This window comes from Orycteropus afer, unplaced genomic scaffold, assembly GCF_000298275.1.
Source record: "Orycteropus afer afer isolate SDZICR_OR568_19922 unplaced genomic scaffold, OryAfe1.0 scaffold00171, whole genome shotgun sequence".
In the NCBI taxonomy this organism is placed as follows: domain Eukaryota; kingdom Metazoa; phylum Chordata; class Mammalia; order Tubulidentata; family Orycteropodidae; genus Orycteropus; species Orycteropus afer.
This window is the reverse complement of record NW_006921758.1, coordinates 1,556,635-1,576,011: the sequence shown is the minus strand read 5'-3', so window position 1 is coordinate 1,576,011 and position 19,377 is coordinate 1,556,635. Positions and strand designations below refer to the sequence as shown.

At 34.4% G+C, this 19,377-nt stretch overlaps 1 protein-coding gene across 1 annotated transcript in view; it reads right to left on the bottom strand.

Annotated features, from left to right (window-relative positions):
- Positions 1-19,377, bottom strand: part of SOX5 (SRY-box transcription factor 5) — a 741,525-nt gene that overhangs the window by 328,399 nt on the left and 393,749 nt on the right. The window contains exon 4 of the mRNA XM_042781780.1: positions 7,261-7,347. Coding sequence (XP_042637714.1) covers positions 7,261-7,347 — 87 coding nt within the window. The remainder of the gene's footprint in view (positions 1-7,260; positions 7,348-19,377) is intronic.

Below are 19,377 nucleotides of genomic sequence, written 5' to 3'. Positions count from 1 at the left end.
CAGAACAATTCCTGTATGCTCACACATTTCTAGAGGTTAAGGATAATGCAATGGACAAACCAGAAGAGGGTGCCTTCTTCATGGAACTTACTTTTAAATGGAAAAGTTTTTTTTTTTTTTTTAATGTATCTAGATAGTAACTTAAATGCCAGCTCCTCAGTGGGTATTCCCTGAACACTGAAATCATGCAACACACTCTTCCATTTTCTATCTATCAATATTAAGGGTAAAACTGCTGTAGAAAGCAATTAAATATCTGACAAATAGCTATATCTTTCACCACTGTCACCCTATGCATCGATGGATGTTTTGTTCTGGGAACATTATGAAACAGATGTGTGCATTATTACTTTTGTAGTGAAAGCAAAAGTCAACCTTGTTATCTTTTTTTTTTTTTTTTTGAACAGCATGGCTCTAAGAAATATTAGAAATTTTTACTTTTTAATGAAGATTGTCATTTTATGAATTTTTCCCAAGAATGTTGTTCCATGGACTCATTTGGAAATTATACTTAATATGTAAAACCCACAAAACCACATATTCCACCTCACCAGCATTAATTGGGAAGGATCAAAAAACAAATCAGAAAACAATAGATATTAGTGAGATTGTGGAGAAACTGAAATCCTCATCCATTGTTGGTGAGAATGAAAAATAATGCAGATGCTGTCAGAAATAGTTTGGTAGTTCCTCAAAAAGTTGAACACAGTACTACTATATGACCCAACAATCCCAATCCTAGGTATATATCCAGAAGAAATAAAAGCATGACAGAAACAGAATCCTGTACACCAATGTGCATTTGTTACATTTATCACAAAAACCAAAAAGTGGAAAAGCCAAAATGCCCATCAACAGATGAATGAACAAAATATAGTATTTACATAATAAAATATTCAAAAAATAAAACCAAACTCATTGCCCTCCAGTCGGATCCAATTCATAGCGACCCTTCCTTGGGTTTTGGAGGCAATATCACTACGGAAGTAGATTGCTTAATCTTCCTTCCCAGGAGTGACTGGTGGGTTTGAACCATCAGCCTTCTGGTTAGCAGTTAAATGCCTTAGGCACTATGTCATTACTCAGCCATAAAGAAAAAAAATAAGGAGTTTTTTTTTTTTTGTTTGATCTATGCTACAATGTGGATGAAACTTAAAATATTATGCTGAACCAAAGAAAAATAAAATTCAGTCACGAAAGAACAAATATGATATTATCTCACATATATGAAGTAAGGGAGCTCTGGTGGCGTAGTGTCTAAGGCATTTGACTGCTAACCAGAAGGCTGGTGGTTCATAACCAAATATACAGAAACCGAAGATTACTAGTGATTACCAAGGGTAGGAAGAAGGGGAAAAGGTGGAATTTTGCTTAGTTTATATACTGGTGGTAGAATAATTAGGAAAAGGAAAGCAATAATGATTGTACAACATGAAGAAGGTAATCAACATCACTGAATTATACATATAGAAACTGTTGAATTGGCAAAAGTTTTGCTGTATATATTGTACTACTACAACAAAAACAAAGTAAAAACCAGCTGTTGTTTTATTTTTAATACTGTATTAAATTTGTTTCATTTGCAGACCTGAACACAGTCATCTCAAAACATCACATTTTTCATTTGTCATTCGTCAGGTATGTACTGGATTCCTAACTTTGGTCCAACGGTATGATTAACAGTCTACAACAGTAAGGAAGGTAAATAGCCTAACAAAATAGAATATTGCCTCTGTGCTAGGAAGAGTTTTAAGTACAAAATATCATGAGTGCAAATCTGTAGGGCTCTTTATCTTGTTGTGCTGAGTGTGGAAATGTTTTAAAGGATTTTAAAAAAAATCACCCAGTGCGATTTTATTGGCTAGGTGAGAAGTGCAGTCTTAGAAGCCAGGAAGTATTCATTCAAAATTTTGCCACAACTAATGGTATGTAATTTTGGACAATTAATCTCTCTGAGTCTCAATTTCTTCATATATAAAATGGGAATAAAGTGACTTTGCTATCATAATTTTCCAAGGGAAATCTTTAACAAGTACCTGTCACATAATTAGGCATGTAATCAATAGTAATCTGCAACTTCTATAAAAATGAACAGATGAGGAAATAAATAAAATGAGGTAAGCTGATTTCCAAAAAGTCAAACCACAAGTACTTGGAAAAATTAGGGCCATATGACAAAAAGTCTTTTTGACTACACCACACTTCCCTACTAAGAGAAATGTTAGTTTAAAACAGGAAAAATATTTTAGGTTAATTGCATTATTCAATGATCTGGATAGTATTTCAATAGCTTTGGAGTCCTTGCCTTCAAGAAAACAAATCATGTCTTTATAATTCTTTTAATTTTAGAATCTTCAAGCCCCTGGCACAAATGAGTATTTGTTATATGAATGAATACATTTTTAAATGGAAACTATACTGAGGAGAGTATATGTATTTTTAAACATAGAACCCAGAGTAAATAAGAGTTATTATTATGTTTAAAGCATACAGTTATTAAGTACATTCTTTAAAAGTAATGTTAACTTTCTTATTTATGGTCCGGATCATTAATTTACACATCAACTGATCCAGTTGTTGAGTAGTCTCTTCTCTCCCCTTGCTGGGGTTTAGACTTTGGCATGAGGATGCTGGCATCCTGAGAAACAGAAAGTCACTTTTTTTTTTTTTGTTTGAGAAGTCACTTTCAGCTTTTATAGATATTGCCAAACTTATTTTGAAAACTTAAAATGCTGTGTGCCAGCAGCCTTTCTTTAGTTCTTATGAAGTAGTTTTTACAAAAGTGAAAAAAATCACTCATCAGCAACTACAGAGGAACAATAGTACAAGCTTAGTAGATTAAAAACATTAAACATTTACTCTATTTCAAGTAAATGACTATATGTTTTGTTCCTTCTTTGTGACAGGCTCCTGAATTGAACAAATTCCAGGTCCAACAGTTCCCTCAGAAAATAATCAACATTTCAATTGCTTTGAGAGAATGTGCACACATACATGTTTTTAGGGTAATGTGAAATAGTTAAAAGGCTGAATTTGTAAAGAATGGGTTGAAAAGAACTTTCTAAATGATAGAACCTCTTAGATATCTAAATGCGGAAATTTTAGTTTCCATGGTTTAAATTTACCAAGAATCCCTTACTAGATTTACTGCTTGGGGTCTGATTCCTATCCCAAGTCTACTTCTTTTCAAATTGTCAAATGTCATTTAAAAAGAATTATTTCTTTCTTGCCACAAACTGAATCGACACATTCCTTTTATCTCAAAACTGTACATGCCACCTGAGAGATTATCCATTTTAATCCACACATTGAATCTACATAGCATTTGTCTTTAATTCATGGGCTCTCAAAGGCTATAGTATTGCTGAATGGATTATATCTTTAAATTGACTAGTGACAGTTCTAGAGCTCTTTGGTATTTGACCTTATGCCCCATCTTCTAGAAAGAACAAGATTATAGCCTTCAAAAAGCCAATAACGTATTATGCCAAATGCAGTTGACATTTTCCATAACATCAGCTACAACACTTTTGCAGGCCTCAATTAATTTTAGTTATATAAGAAGCTATGCATTCTGAGTAGGGTGAGGAAAGTCCATCAGGGATCTCAGTGGCACATAACCCAGGCTCTAAAGAACTCTTCAAACAAAGCAGGTGGAAAAGAATGCTCTAGATGTTTCTGAGTGACCCTGCCAGAACACCTCTCAATGTCCTACTTTTATAAATACATCAAAACAAAAATATTTATGAGAGAATAGTGCATGCAGTTATTTGTGTTATAATTTTACAAACACATATTAAGTAAGGAAAATATGAATTTTGCCATTACTTTGTTAAGAAATAAATGACCTGTTTTGATAAGTCAAAGCTACCATGGACCCCTAGATACAGCCCTCAGGTAAAACACGAATGAAATGACCTGACCTTCAGTATAATGGAATTTCTCGCTAGCTGATAAAATTGTGTAACACTCTTGGTCACTAACTGGGGCACAAGTGCTGCTGTTGTCACTTCTTAATACCTATGGGACTATAAAAGCTAAGTCCTCACCTTTCACACTACTGTTATTTGGTGTTCCGCTAGAGAGAAGGGCAAAAACTGTAAACTGGCCAGTTATATTATATGGCTGTTTAGGAAAAAAAGGAGACAAATAATTCCTTCAGGGAGTAAAGAGTAAATCAGTTTATAAAATATCTTAACTGTATGCTGTTGGAATAACCTTTTAGTCAAACTGTTTTATTCCACAAAACTGTATTTAGTGTATTTATGCGTGTATTCATTAGATGTTGTTTCTAATGCAACTTTAAAACCTAATTATTTCATATTTCCAAAGCACCAGAGCATAAAATTGTATAAATTTTAACAGGAACAATAGTCTACATAAAAAACAAATATCTGCTTTCAGAAGTAGGTGACCTTTATTATCTCACACTGTTTCTTAAAAAATGAGATTGATTTTAAGTGGGTATGAGAACTTTACTGACAATTAAACTATGTAAGGGAGCTATGTAAATTAAATTTTATTTATTCTCCCATTCAAAAATGTTTATCACTTTTACTTTCTAAGTATGCAATGGTAAAAAATATGTTTTTAAACTTTGCCAAGCTGTATTTTTTAATATTTGTCCAAATACCCTGAAAGCAACTTACTGATAATAACTTAAAGTCGGTACTTTGGTACTGAGCTCAGTCTTAACTTGGCAACAATTTTAAACATTTAAGAAAGGGATGCGTGCACACGTGCGTGCATACGTGCGCACACACACACACACATGTTCCAAGCTAATTACCACTTAAGTGAAAACTGGACAGCTTAAAAGTTTAAATGGAAAAAAAGAAAGTTTCAATCCACATGAAGACCCTGTAAATACTTAATAAAGCCTGTAAACATCCTAATACATGGAATGGTTCTATTCAAAAACATTGTTTAAATTGCCATTACCCAATAGTTGAATAAGTTAAGATTTTAAAAACTCATACTTATCCTTCCCTTTCCTCCCTCCTCCAAAAATGGTGTACGTGTACATGAGACTTTATTTGCCTCATTAAAAAGAGCTGCCAAACAGCTCTGCCTTTGTTCACGTCTAATTTCTTCTGGGGTGGCATAAAAACCACATTCCTGGGCACTACATAAACACCGTGCCTGACCCCCCAAGAACCTTCAAGTCAAATTCATTTACCCCCACAGGGCAACACACTATTGTATCCTCTCTACTTTCTAGCCACCTATGAACAATGGATAGTAATTGCAACTGTCACGGGCAGTCAGTAGAAAAAATAACTCAGCTCGTATTTTCCCAGTTTACTGCCAAACCTGATCCAAGCACCTAATAACCATGCCCCCAACAGAAGAAAGACCTACAGTTGCTTTTAAAATGCATCAGAAAACAGCTTTTTGTACAGAACCAGAGAACAATAACCAAACTTGTGGTCTGAATGTGAAGCTTAAAAAACTCAAAATTAAAGACAGAAACTTCTTTTGTGACAGTACGTGGCTTCCTAAACTAACCCCCAGGCAAACCTGAAAGGACAGCTGAGCCTCTTTCCTCTAAGCTTATCATCACTGTTGTTGCTGCTTTTAAGTTTGACTTGTGAAGGAAAACGAGAGAGGGAAAAAATGTTTGTCCTCCAATGGAATGAGATCACAAAGCTTGGAAAAGGTGGTCTCTGCTCTACTTTGTTATTACCTAGGTCAAAGGAGAATAAAGAACCTTGGAGAATACAATTCTATACCTCAAGTGCAAATAGGTTAAAATCAATCAAAATAATACTAAAGGCCTTGCTGTTTCAGAAAATGAAACTTCTCAGTTTTCTTTAAACTTTGTCTTCAAGCCCTTTAAACCCAAAACCCATTGCCGTCAAGTCAATTCTAACTCATAATTACCCTATAGGACAGAGTAGAACTGCCCCATAGGGTTCCTAAGGCTGTAAATCTTTACAAAAGCAGACTGTCACATCTTTCTCCCACAGAGAGACTGGTGAGTTCGAACCACCAACATTTCAGTTACCAGTCAAGTGTTTAACCTGCACTACCAGGAGTCGTTAAGCCCTTTAAGGCACATCAATTATTATACATCTGAATTTGATGAAATTTCATTGTAGATTTTGGTTATCAAATTTCTTGAATAGCACCTATTCATTCTCCCACTACCCATTCACATCTAATCATTGCCTACTATATGTAACTCCATCTAATCATTTAACTGAATGCTTAATGAAATATTCAATCAAACATTTTCTGGAAATTTTAAATATCCAGATATTAGGTGTCATGTAAGCCAAACATTTGAGAAGACTATGTTCTGCCTTTCTCCAGGATGCTCAAGGTAGTGCAGCCTTAAGAAAGGCAACTGCCCCTCTCATTGGGAGAACACATGCACATATACACATAGGCAAAGAACTTATTCATACTTTGCCATGCATATGAATGTAATTCTAAAGTTAAATATATATTCAACCTCAATCAAAATACACACTGTAATAATATAACTAAATATTTCAATATTGAGAAGTATCTTGCTGTTACTCATTTTTTTCCCTCAAAATTAATCCTATTTTACAACTCAGAATCCTAAGTATCCTATTGGCAAGAAATAGAAATCTATAGATTGTCTACTATCCCTTGAGAAAATATGCTTTTAAATTAATTGAAAGGCCCCATTTGATTCTATTTTTATATGAGAAAATTAAATCTGCTCTTGTCATTAGTAAGTTTATTAGAATACGAATATTCAGTGTCTTCTAAAGTCCACTTAGAAATTGTCTTTTAGTTGCATGTAACTGCTGATTCAAATAAAACAAACCAAAAATATTACATTTGTGAGTATAAAACAACATTTATTTATGCCTTACTCATTCATCTCATTTTGGGTTTTAACTGTAGGTTACGTATATGTTTATTTCCAATATGTAGAATATACAAACTCACTACATAAGTTGCAGTTTTTAACCTTGATAAAGGTATATTCCCACTTATAGGATAAACCACTTAAATAAAAAAGGAAATGATGAAAACCAAAGTTTGTTAAGGATACAGTGGGGTTATTCTGTTAAGACAACATAGTGTTTATCCTATAAGGTACGCAGAGAAAATAGGAACCCTGATATGCCCCTTTCAGGGTAGAAAGAGAAAACACTAGAGACAGAAAATGCATGAGACAGAAAGGGAGGGTCAAAGCAAAAATATTTATCACCATTTATGATTTCAAATATCAAAGTCATTTTGGAATATTTTAAATCAAAATAGTCACAGGCACATTACCTTTTATTTCGCCAAAGTTCCCTGATCCCATTGCAAGAAGCTTGTCCTTCCAGTCCTTCGAGAGTAGCTTTTCAATACTGGGGGTTTCTAAATAAACAAGAAGAAAAAAAAAAAAAAAAGTAAGCAAATCAAAACGAGTATGTTTACAATAGAGCTCATTAAAAGTCTATCTGCTAAAAATAAGGCCATCCCTATCTGGGCCCCAGTCCATGATGACTTCATCAACAAACTGATAAGAAGGGAGGAAAAAAAAGAATGTCTTTTGTCACCTGCTGTTTCAAAATCATTAGCTTTTTCCTCTTGCGGAACAAAGCCATACTAATTCTTTATGACAATGGGTACATATAAACCTGCAGTTCATTGATTTTCAATTTGGTGAACAAATTCCTGCTATAATGGATGCTTGTCAATTTCAGGGTGTTAGCCCACAGTCAAAAAATAATTATGTTGATAAAATGTGAGCAAAAAAGAAAAAAAAAAAAAAAAAAAAAGACAAAGAATTAGCTCTTAAATCTGCTACATGTAATTATATCCCTCTGTGTGTTTACAGTTACATCCACTTTATAATATGTGTTTAACATTGTGTGCTGGTAAGCACACCAGCACACTGTGGGAAGATTTGCCAGTACTTCGAATATTAAAAAAAAAAAAAAAAAAAGTTGATATAAAAGAAGATTTAAAACGATTGCAAAACCTAGAGAAATAGCTAATGTCTACAATGGAAACCTATTATTTGCTTATCTCAGATTTGTATCACACTCTTTTAAAATGCCCTGTATTGGGAAAGGGCACATACATTTTACAGAGCAAGGTAATACATTAGTCTGATATTTGTGTCTATTTATCACATGGTTTTTGTCCTCTCCCTTTGTGTTGAATTTTAATGTATAAGTAAATGTAGATGCTAACAAAATTCTCAAACATTAAACTCAGTTCCAAACAATGTAATTGTATATTCTTGTCAGCATTTAGATGGGTACACAATTACAATGGCTTTCAATCCCACGATTAGCACTGCATTCAGTTAGAAAATGGAGTGTACTAAAAGATAAGTGTCCCAGTATGTGCCATCTAAATAACAATACCCACACTTATTATCTAGATCTAAGACATACACTGCCATTCTCCACATTGGTGTTTATGTGTATTTGTGTTTGTTCAGGCATTTGTTTACCCCCTACTAGGAGCATAAAGGGAGTACATGTTAACTTATCAAAGGGACCGTCTGGCCTAGAGACCATAAGATTATTAGAAACTGGTTAATTTTCCCCACAGTAAAATGCATTTTAAGGAGCCTTCGTCATTGTCTTTGGTTAATGTTGTCTTTTTTTCAGGGCCTCATCTTAACAGCGGTAAGTTACCAGAGTCGCAAAGCCTGTATGGAGTTTTCAAAAGAGCGGAAGTGCAGGTTTCCTTGGAAAAACTGCAATGGTATAAATATTTCTAACCCTCAACCCAAAAAAAACCCACTGCCGCCGAGTTGATTCCGATTTGAATAAAATAAAACAATGAAAATCTCTGATTGACCACTGCTTTACCTAGTCAGCATATACAGGTAAAATACAGAACCACATACCACAACTACTATGTCAAGATTTACCTATGTAATGTGTGAATTGTTTTTTTTTCCTTTATAACAAAATACATTTCTATCTTCACACTTAAGAAATATATTAAACAATTCTTTTATTTTTTTAAATACCCTATGTTTATACATAATGTTTTGAAAATAAAAGCATGTCTATATGTAATAAAACATTAGGTTTTCTGAGTATAATCAATATGCCTATTTGGTGAGGCTTTAAAAGTAAATTTTAAAACCTGTCAGGATTTCCAACATTTCTACATTCCCAGTAATTTTTTAAACTTTATCAGAATAGGTCAAATAAACACCACTTTCTTTTTTTTTTCAGGCCTTTACAAAAATTCTTGAGGAGCATGTAAACAGGGCACAGCCAACATGGTATGTGCAATTGAGTACTGTCAGTCATTAAAAGCTAACAAACCTTTGCAAAGCAGGAATGCTGCAATAGAAATCCATTGTGCCCTAACAATAGGCCCCTGAACCTTCCAGCACCAAAAGCAGACCATTTTACTTTTAAGGCTATTGTCTGCAAAGTCCATGACAAAGCTTTTCCCCTGCAGCTAGACAAAATATTCACTGTAGTATGCTCATAAAGAAACAGAAGTCTTCTGTCTAAGTTGCAGAGTTAAAGAAACAGCCGCCAGATTTCTGAAACCTGTAGAACATTCTTGGCCTCTTTATTACTACATAAAGATATAAGGCTCAAATACAGAGTCACTTTTTTCAAGTACCTGACTTTTAGCATATACTACTGAAAAATGAATAACTTCTTCAAGATGAGGTTATTTGGAAAAGATAAAATCAGAAACATATCTAACTGAATTTGCCATGTCTATGGATACATAAAGACACTGTTGTTGTTATGTGCCATAGAGTCGGACCTGACTCATAGTGACCCCTCCTTGGGTTTCCAAGGCAGTATCACTACGGAAGGAGATTGCCCCATCTTCCTTCCGAGAAGTGGCTGGTGATAAAGACACTAATAGTTGCTATTTAGATGAGGCATATACCTTAAATTTAGACTTGATAAACATTTATCGAGTAGCCTAGATGCCAGGGACTATGCTAGATGCTTTTACCTGTGTTCTCTCATTTAATCATAACAACCATATGAGGACTTGTGTTAGGTTATTTTATCTTTCTAACAGGCTTAAAAACAACTATCAAAAAACAGAAACACAAGAAAAGGGCTGATGTGATATTTCACAAACTGTATTAGGCAGAGTTAAGGTTTGATAAGGTTTGAAAAAAGGTTTTTTTTTTTTCTTTCCACAAATTCCTAATGCTCTTGTGGACAATGAAATTATAATGATAGCTATTAATTTGAGGGGTAAGTACTAAGTCGTACAGCAGGTCACTTGCATCTGGTATCTCAAATTTCTAACAATAATCTGGATGAGATACTGGTACATCTGTTTTGATCCCTGTCTGTGGTCCAAATGGTTAACTTAGTTGGCAGCTAACTGAAAAACTGGAGGTCTGAGTCCACCCAGAGGTGCCTCAGAAGAAAGGACTGACTGACGTTCTACTTCCAAAATTTTGCCACTGAAAACTCTATGGAGCATAGTTCTACTTTGACACATATGGGGTCGCCAGGAGTTGCAATTGACTTGTCGGCAAATGGTTTTTACATCTATTTGATAGTTCAAGAAACCAAAGCTTAAGGAAATATCTTGACTTTCTTATTACAGAAAAAAAAAAAAAAAACTGCCATAGAGTCAATTCTAATTCATAGCGACCCCTATTGGGTTTCTGAGGTGGTAAATCTTTATGGAAGTAGATTGCCCAGTCTTGCTTCAGCGGAGTGGCTGGTGGGTTTGAACCACCAATTTCTGGTTAGCATTCAGCTGTCTTAGGCACTGTGCTACCAGAGCTCCTAAGTTCAACCTACTGGGTCCTAAAGACTTTGCTCTTTCTAGTACACACACATTACTTCACTTCATTTGCAAAACAATCCTATATAGCAGGAAAAAAATTATTGCTATTAACTCCATTGGAGGATGGAGTAAAAAAGGATGAACTGAATTCCCCAGAGTAATGACCACCCATGAGTAGCAATAGAGGGATTGAAAATCAAGATTTCTTAAAATTCTCATTAACCTCAGGATATACTCCTAGTATATGACTTTGCTGTTTAGCATTCTGGACAACTTAAAGAAAACCTATGACCTACAGGCAAATATATTTAATACTTACATAGCAGATATACAGTAACATGGCTTCCATTTTTTTTATATATACTAGAAGGATATTTGGGCTATAAATCAAACAACCAGTGTTCTCTAGATCTTCTGGCTAGATCACGGATGTTAAGCACATCACTTTATCTACATAAGCCTCTCTACCTGAATTTCTGTAAAACGAAGCACTTCAAAAAAATCCATAACCAGCATTCTCCCAATGCTACCAGTTCATTTCCATGAACAAATGGAAACAAATCTCACACTAATGAATGCAATAATTCTCACACTAATGAATGCACCAATAATTGAATTTCTCTGGAAAATAGTAAAGGTTCCAGTAAAATCATGATTTAGAAATGAAAAAGATGAAATGACAAAATCCCAATTTTTATGATACACCTGTTCATTAATATGTGAATGTAAGTGAAAGTTGACACAATTATAAGTGCTGCTCATTTGCTGATGGAGTAAAATAGATTGCAGTAATTTACAAATGTCCAAATTTTGTAATATCCATAATTGTTATGTTAACGTATGTCATATATTTAATTTAAAGACTTTTAAAGATTTGACTAAGATGTGCTTCTCTTGAAGTCTATTTATTCCAAGCATTGGAGTATCATGATTACTTTCAAATGAGGAATTGAGGATCCCTATATACTTTAATGGGAGCTCAGGTGGAATAGTGCCTAAGGCATTTCACTGTTAACCAGAAGGCCGCTGGTTCAAACCCACCAGCCCCTCCTTGGAAGGTTGTTGGGCAATGTACTTCTGTAATGATACTGCCTTGGAAACCCAAGGAAGGGTGGCTATGAGTCAAATCCAACTCCATGGCAGTGCATTGTGTTTGCGTTATATATTTTAATATGGTGTTACTGTTGCTATGTGCTATCAAGTCAGACTGACTCATAGCGACCCCTCCTTGGGTTTCTGAAGTGGTATCACTACTGAAGTAGATTGCCCAACCTTCCTTCCAAGGAGTGGCTGGTGGGTTTGAACCACCAGCCTTCTGGTTAGCAGTTAAGTGCCTTAGGCACGATGCTACCAGACCTCTCTATAGGGATCCCTGATTCCTTATTTGAAGGTAATGCCTATATATTTTAATATACTCATGTAGAGTTGATTCAACTCATAGTACCCTCTCCAGGGGTTTCTGAGGCGATATCTCTATGGAAGTAGATTGCTCAATCTCCCTTCTGGGGAGTGGCTGGTGGGTTTGAACCACCAGCCTTCTGGTTAGCAGTCAAATGCCTTAGGCACTATGCCACCAAAGCTGTCATTAAAATATATAGGGATCCCTAATTCCTTATTTGAAGGTAATCATGATACTCCAATGCTTGGAATAAGTAAACTTCAGGGGAAGCAAATCTCAGTGAAATCTTTAAAAGCCTTTATATTAAATATATGACATACGTTAACATGACAGATACGGATATTACAGAATTTGGACATTTGTAAATTACTGCAATCTATTTTACTCCATCAGCAAATGAACAGCACTTATAATTGTTCTGTCAACTTTTACTTTACTTACATTCACACATTAATGAACAGGTGTATTATAAAAATTGGAATTTTGCCATTTCATCTTTTACATGGTGGCATAGTGGATAAGGCACTTGACTGCTAACTGAAGGTCAGCAGTTCAAACCCACCAGCTTCTCTTCAGAAGGAAGACAGGGTGATCTACTTCCGTGAAGATTTACCGCCTCAGAAACCCATTGGGGTCGCTATGAGTCGGAAATGACTTGATGGCAGTGAGTTTGGTTTTTATATTAAAATAAGTGTGATGAATAAAAATAACTGTTATTATTTGCATAGATTTCAATTTACAGGATGCTGTCATTGACAACATATCTGTCAATGGCACTACTACTATCACATCCATTTTGCAGGTGAGGAAACTAAGGTCTGTAAGATGAATTGCCCAATATCACCCAGCCAGAAAGTGAAACAGATGAATACAAAACCAGGTTCTCTTAGTTCAAGGGTCTATTCTTTTCAGGGTAAAGGCAAATGTGTATATATATTAAAAGAAAAAATAAAATAAATGTTAAGAAATAAGCCATAGGATAAATTAGAGAGAAATAAAAGATATCCTTCATTAGTAAACACATTAATATGAATCTAATTGGATTACTTTTGTCTCTTTCTGCCATCAGGAATCTTTTGATATATTTGCTTGCTTTTCCCTTCTCACCCTTGCCTCTTTTGCTCACATGTGCTTCTTCACATCAATGCCTGTGGCAATCCCCACCAGTGAATAGCCCCCCCAACTGTGCTAGCTATTGTTACAACAGCATCCTTCCTCTTTAAGGTCTGTTCATTCCTTATAACTCTCACTCCTTTTTCCCTTCAGTGCCAAACCCTCTTAAGACTTACTCCCTCATCTGGAACAATGAGACCTAGAGACTCATGCCAACATATTGTAATTCTCCAACAAGCTGCCAGTGCCAAGAATTAAACCACATTCGCTCCAGTGCAGTAGCTTTACACACAAGCTCAGGTTTTTGCTTTGTGTTTCTGTAGGATTTATTTATTTATTTTTGTCCTTAATCTACCTCAAACTGCTATGGCAGAGTTCACTGAAAAAGTGAACAAGCAAAAAATACGTATGTATAATATTTGACTTTTTAAACAAAGTCCCAGGAGTTAGATCATACCAAATCTACTACTGTTTATACTTTAATTTTGTAGCTTAACTAAACTCTGTTGTTCCTGACATGTGATAGGATACACATTTAGGAATGGGAGTCCTCTTTGGGAAGAAACAACAGTATGGCTGAACTTCAAACTATGTCAACAAGGAAAGGCATAAGTATATTCTTCATATCATAAAATCAGAATTTTAGAGCAAGAAAGAATCTTAAGGTATCATTTAGATAAGCAATTCATAAAAGTAATTTACTAAAACATAATATCAGACATAAAAGTTTTTACTTAAAACTAAAAATAAAACAAAATAAGCATTCCATTTTCATGTAAATCTAATTAACACTAAACAAATTTAGATTTATTTTTTACAAGATTTAGATCTTTTCATATGCTAACAGACTGCCAATCTTTAAGTGAATTATGGATTGATTATACAGTTTTCTGTTATATCTGACCAAGAATATTAGTATTGGGAGAGTACTGTTTTGCTCAATACAATTTGGGTAATACTAATCTACATCAAATCTTCCTTCAACAGACTGAAAAACTGTAAATAAAAGAGAGGTTAAACAACTTGTCTAAAGTCACACAACTATCAGTGATAAAGCAGAGTGGGAAGCCTAACTCCTGGTCCAATGCTTTTGTCAATATACCTCGTAACACCTCAAGGTCTTTTAATGTAAACTCAGAACTTTTTAAAAATGCAATTTTGATTGGCCCCCTCACCTAGTTTTAGTTAATAGCTTTATGATAGGTCCCTGTGGTTAGGATTGTTGTTGTTGTTGTTGTTGTTATGTGCTGTCGAGTCGGCCCGACTCATAGCGACCCCTCCTTGGGTTTCCGAGGCAGTATCATTACGGAAGTAGATTGCCCAACCTTCATTAGGTATTGTTAATTCAATATTTTCCTCTTAGAACCTTTTACCTGATGGCCCCATGAAACTGAAGAGTAAGTTTGTGCCTTTGGTCAAACATATTTTTCTAGTTTCAACAATTCTCTATGTTTCCTTTAAACTTATTATATAACTGATAATAAGATTATCTATTTTTGTATGGGAGATGAGCCTAACTCTAGAAATCATGTATTAATAAGAATACATTCATATGACAATATCTGCAGGTCTAAACAATATTTGGAGACAATATTAAACAATGCAAAGAGAAAAATGTAATCCCTTTAACATATCTGGGAAGTTATTTATGCTTGGAAAGACAGAAGGCCTTGTAAAAGTCCCATTATAAAAGCACTATAGATAATTTGTTACTGAAGATATGAAATTCTTCTAGGAAATTAAAAGAAAAAAAAAAAACATCACAGTACACACGATGGAAGCACATCTGAAATTCCTAAGCATTAGGGTTTCAATAAGCCTTATTTTTATATGCAATTATCCTGAACTGAATTAAGCTCTGGAAATACTTTTAGTACTGCCAAAATACTTGTTTGTTTCCACTTGAAAGTTAATAAGAGCTTGTTAACAGAAAAATAAATAAATAATAATTCTAGCCTGCTGACTCAAGTTTTGAAATTTTTAATGTGCAATCAGTTTTTGGAATGTGTAATACAATCATTACTCAGAGGTTTAAATTTTCTTTTTGCATAAGCTGAAATTACTAACACACCTGTTCTGTTATACCCAATCATATATCACATTTTATAATTTTTCATCACAAGTGTGCATATTCTACAATCAATATGGCATAATTGCTACATATCAGTAAATCTGGGTTTACTTCTCACAGCATGGCACAATATTTTCTACATATAAATATCTACTATGTGATAGACTGTATGCTAAGTATAGCAAGGATCGTGAGGTTGGCACAGGACTGGTCAGTGTTTCGTTCTGCTGTGCATAGGGTCACTATGAGTTGGAGCTGACTCGATGACACCTAACAACAACAACAACAACATGATAGAGTTTAATTTGTGAGTGATGGAGTAAACGGTTGTTTCATCTACTTCTTCACTCACAAAGCAAGTGCATTTCCTTACACAGACTACAACTATCTGCTTTATTCTTGTTTCAAATATTATATTACAGTAAAAATAACATAAGTTACATGAAAGTAGCATTTTAAAAATCAATTGCAAAGAATTACTCTTAATTACTATGTTATCTTCTTAAAAAGAAATAATTTAATGTCATGCAACGTGACTCCATCACTTTCTAGTTGTATGACCTTTGGCAAATAATCTAACCTCTCTATACCTCAGTTTACTCATCTGTAAGAGGGATCATAATTGCACTCATCTCATATGACTTTTGTGAGAATTAAATCAGATAAATCATGTAAAGCCCTTGAAATAGTACTGAGCTTAAAACAATACCTAATAAATGTTATTGGGAGCTCAGGTGGCATAGTGCCTAAGGCATTTGACTACTAACCAGAAGGCTGTGGGTTCAAAACCACCAGACACACCTCAGAAGGAAGATTGTGACCACCACAGAAACCCAAGGAGGGGTCGCTATGATTTGAAAATGACTTGGCGGCAGTGAGTTTTTTTTTTTTTTTTTTAATAAATGTTATCACATGGAACTAATATTACAACTACAGCTTAGTAGGCAACAATCCAAAGGAACTACTTCAAAAATCACTGCAGCTATATACATATGCTTTACCATGACTGCACTGAAACGAATCAGAAATCAAAAGCATCATTAATAGGTAATAAGTTCTATCTCTATGCATTTTATGGTAATGACCCACAACTCAGTCTTGTTGTTTAACTGCCTCTCCTATGAATTTTTTAGCTGACTCATGTCAACAAAAATGATATGGCCCCCTAGACTATGACCTTTAGACACTTGCAAACCTGGAACTGAACCCACCCCTGGGGGGTCAACTTTCAGCCAAACAACAGACAGGCCTATAAAGTGAACAATAATACCCTTGAGGAATGTAATTCTCAGAACAATCAACCATATGAGAATAAAGAGGGGCATGTGCCAAAAGCAAAACTCAGAAGGCAGTAAGGGGTAGGAAACAAGGAGGAATGGAAACAGGGAAACCGGAAAGGAAGTGTGAAGAGTCCTGCCACATTGAGGGGGCTGCAAGTAATGTCATAAATTAAAAAAAAAAAAAATATTAGTGGTTGCTCTGTAAACTTTCACCCCAAACACAACAAACACACACACGCACACACATACAAAACTCAAAGATGATATGTGAGAGTGTTGTAGTAGTAGGATGGGAAACAAATGTGTCACTTCCATTAGGTTAGTAATGAAATGACTCAAAACAACAAACACACACACATATACACACACAAATGCTGAACTAATCTAAACCTGCTTTTTTTTCCCCCTTCCCTGAACAGTTGTCTTTCTAACTTTCTAAAGATGCTATTAGGTCCTCAACAATGGCAAAAGCTTTTAAGCCAGTGCTGTTGACAAGTGGAAAGGAACAACAAATAGCTTTGTAGTGCTCTTTTCTCAGGGTCACTCAACCAACAGTAATAGTTATTATTTTTATTTATTAGCACTGTAGCCCTGTCCTCTATCATAGCTAACTCATCCTCACCCCCGTGACAGCAAAATCATTTTAACTTTTAATAAAATTGGGAGAGTGCGGCACTCCTTTGTAAGGCTCTTTGGGTAAAATGCACAGCTAATGAATATTGTCCATTTGGATCCGAATAATTTATGATGTCATCAAAGTGTGGGTGGGGAGATGTGAATCAAGTTCTAACCATTACTTACAATGAGAGGAGTTAGAATAGAGAGTAGGAGGAAGTAATGCATTACTGGGGAGAACAGGGAAGAACAGAAAAGCAGAAACAACTGTGAGAAAGAAAATTGGGAGGAAAGATGTTTATGACACATGCATAATAGGCAACTTATTAAAAATAAAATATTTCCTACAAAGACTTTTGTAATGACTTTTAATATTTCATCCATCCTATAACAAAATTTCTTAAAGAACTATTTTAAAAATGTTAAATTGCATATATTTTACTTCAAAAAATATTTGTGTATAGATGAAATAGAAAAAGAAAGAAAAAATACAAGAGAAACCTTAAGAACTAAATTATAACATATTTGAAAATTAGACACATTTAAGACAGTCTTCATTTCATAAGACAAATTTATAAACACACTGAGGAAAAGTTTAAGATGGCTGAGTGTATCATAGCTTAGGAAAAGCAAGAACGCATAGTTCCAAGCACATTATGTGTCCAATGACATATTTAAGAAAAGAATTATCTAAATGTGTATTTGGATTATAAATGAAGTAATTATTACCTACTAGGGAGAATGTATTCATATATCATTCATGTAATCATATACCTAGACCATGATTAAAAGAAATATTAATGATCATATTTGTAGAATTTTTTTGGTGGTTGTTCAAAATTGTGAAAGGCGTTGCTCGAGAAGATACAGAAAGCATAAGGATAGAATACAGCTTAACATACATTAAAATAAGAATTGCAATGCTTAAAAAAATATGACAGAATGTTTTACCACTGGAAGTGAGAATTAAAGTGCATACAGCCTGATGCTAAACCACTACACATCCTGAATCTTCTCTATCACAACATATGTGAATACAAATCACAATCTCAGCTTGCCAGATGCCTGAAAAGATACAAACAATAAAAACTGACATGATTCATATGATAAATCAGAGATTGTGATATTCAGGTAGTTGGACGTTGAGCTGAATAGCTGGTAGTAATTCAAATTACATTGTATGTGCTAATACATAACATTAGATTTAAAAATTTAAAAAAAATCCTCTGATTTCCTTGAAATCATATATTAAAATTTGCACATAGTCTTCTCAACCAAAGCAGTCCATCTGTCTTAACAACTTGTTACATTTGGTCTCTTAATAACCTTTCATGTTTTGGATTGTCTTTTTTTTTTGAGTAATTTTAGATGAGGAAATACAATAGTTTTATTTGCAAAATGGCATTTAGTTTTCACGAGTTTATACATAACCCAATCAACAGGGAAACCAGTAGTTGTGTGTTAGTTATGATAGACGGTGACCTCCAAATATTTAGAACAGCAAAAATGTCAACCTATAAGAAGAGTTCTCTTTAAGAGCTATTTTTATTCAAGAGGGAATAAGTGAAAGAAGATAAAATAAGGAAGCAAATTAAAAAAAAAAATCTGGATAAACAGAAAAAAAGAAAAGCAGGCAGTGGTTTTTACTTTTTCTGTACCAACAGATATTTACCATTTTCAGTGTTAAAATCAGAGGGCATAAAATTGGACATGTATAATCCATTGACCTATTTATTTTATTTCTAAGTTGAAAATGTATAAAACTATCTTCTTTGTCTTTAGTGGCATAATATAAGAGCTATCAAACTATTTTAAAAAATATGTATCATATGAAGATACAGATATTTCTTTTATTTTTCTCAATTTAATCACACACAATCAGGAGGCATTATCCTATTCATTTATTCATTCATTTATCTATCATCTTTTAAGCACCTGGTGGCACAATGTTTAAGCAGTTGGCTGCAAACCAAAAGGTTAGTGGTTCCAAGCCATAGGCCTCTCCATGGGAGAAAGATGTGATAGATAGTCTGCTTCTGTATAGATTTACAGCCTTATAAGCCCTATGGGGCAGTTCTACTCTATCCTACAGGGTCACTGAGGGTTGCAATAGACTCAAAGGCAACAGGTTTGATTTTTTGGTTATGGCCCTGTGATAGGTATTAAGACATGGTGTC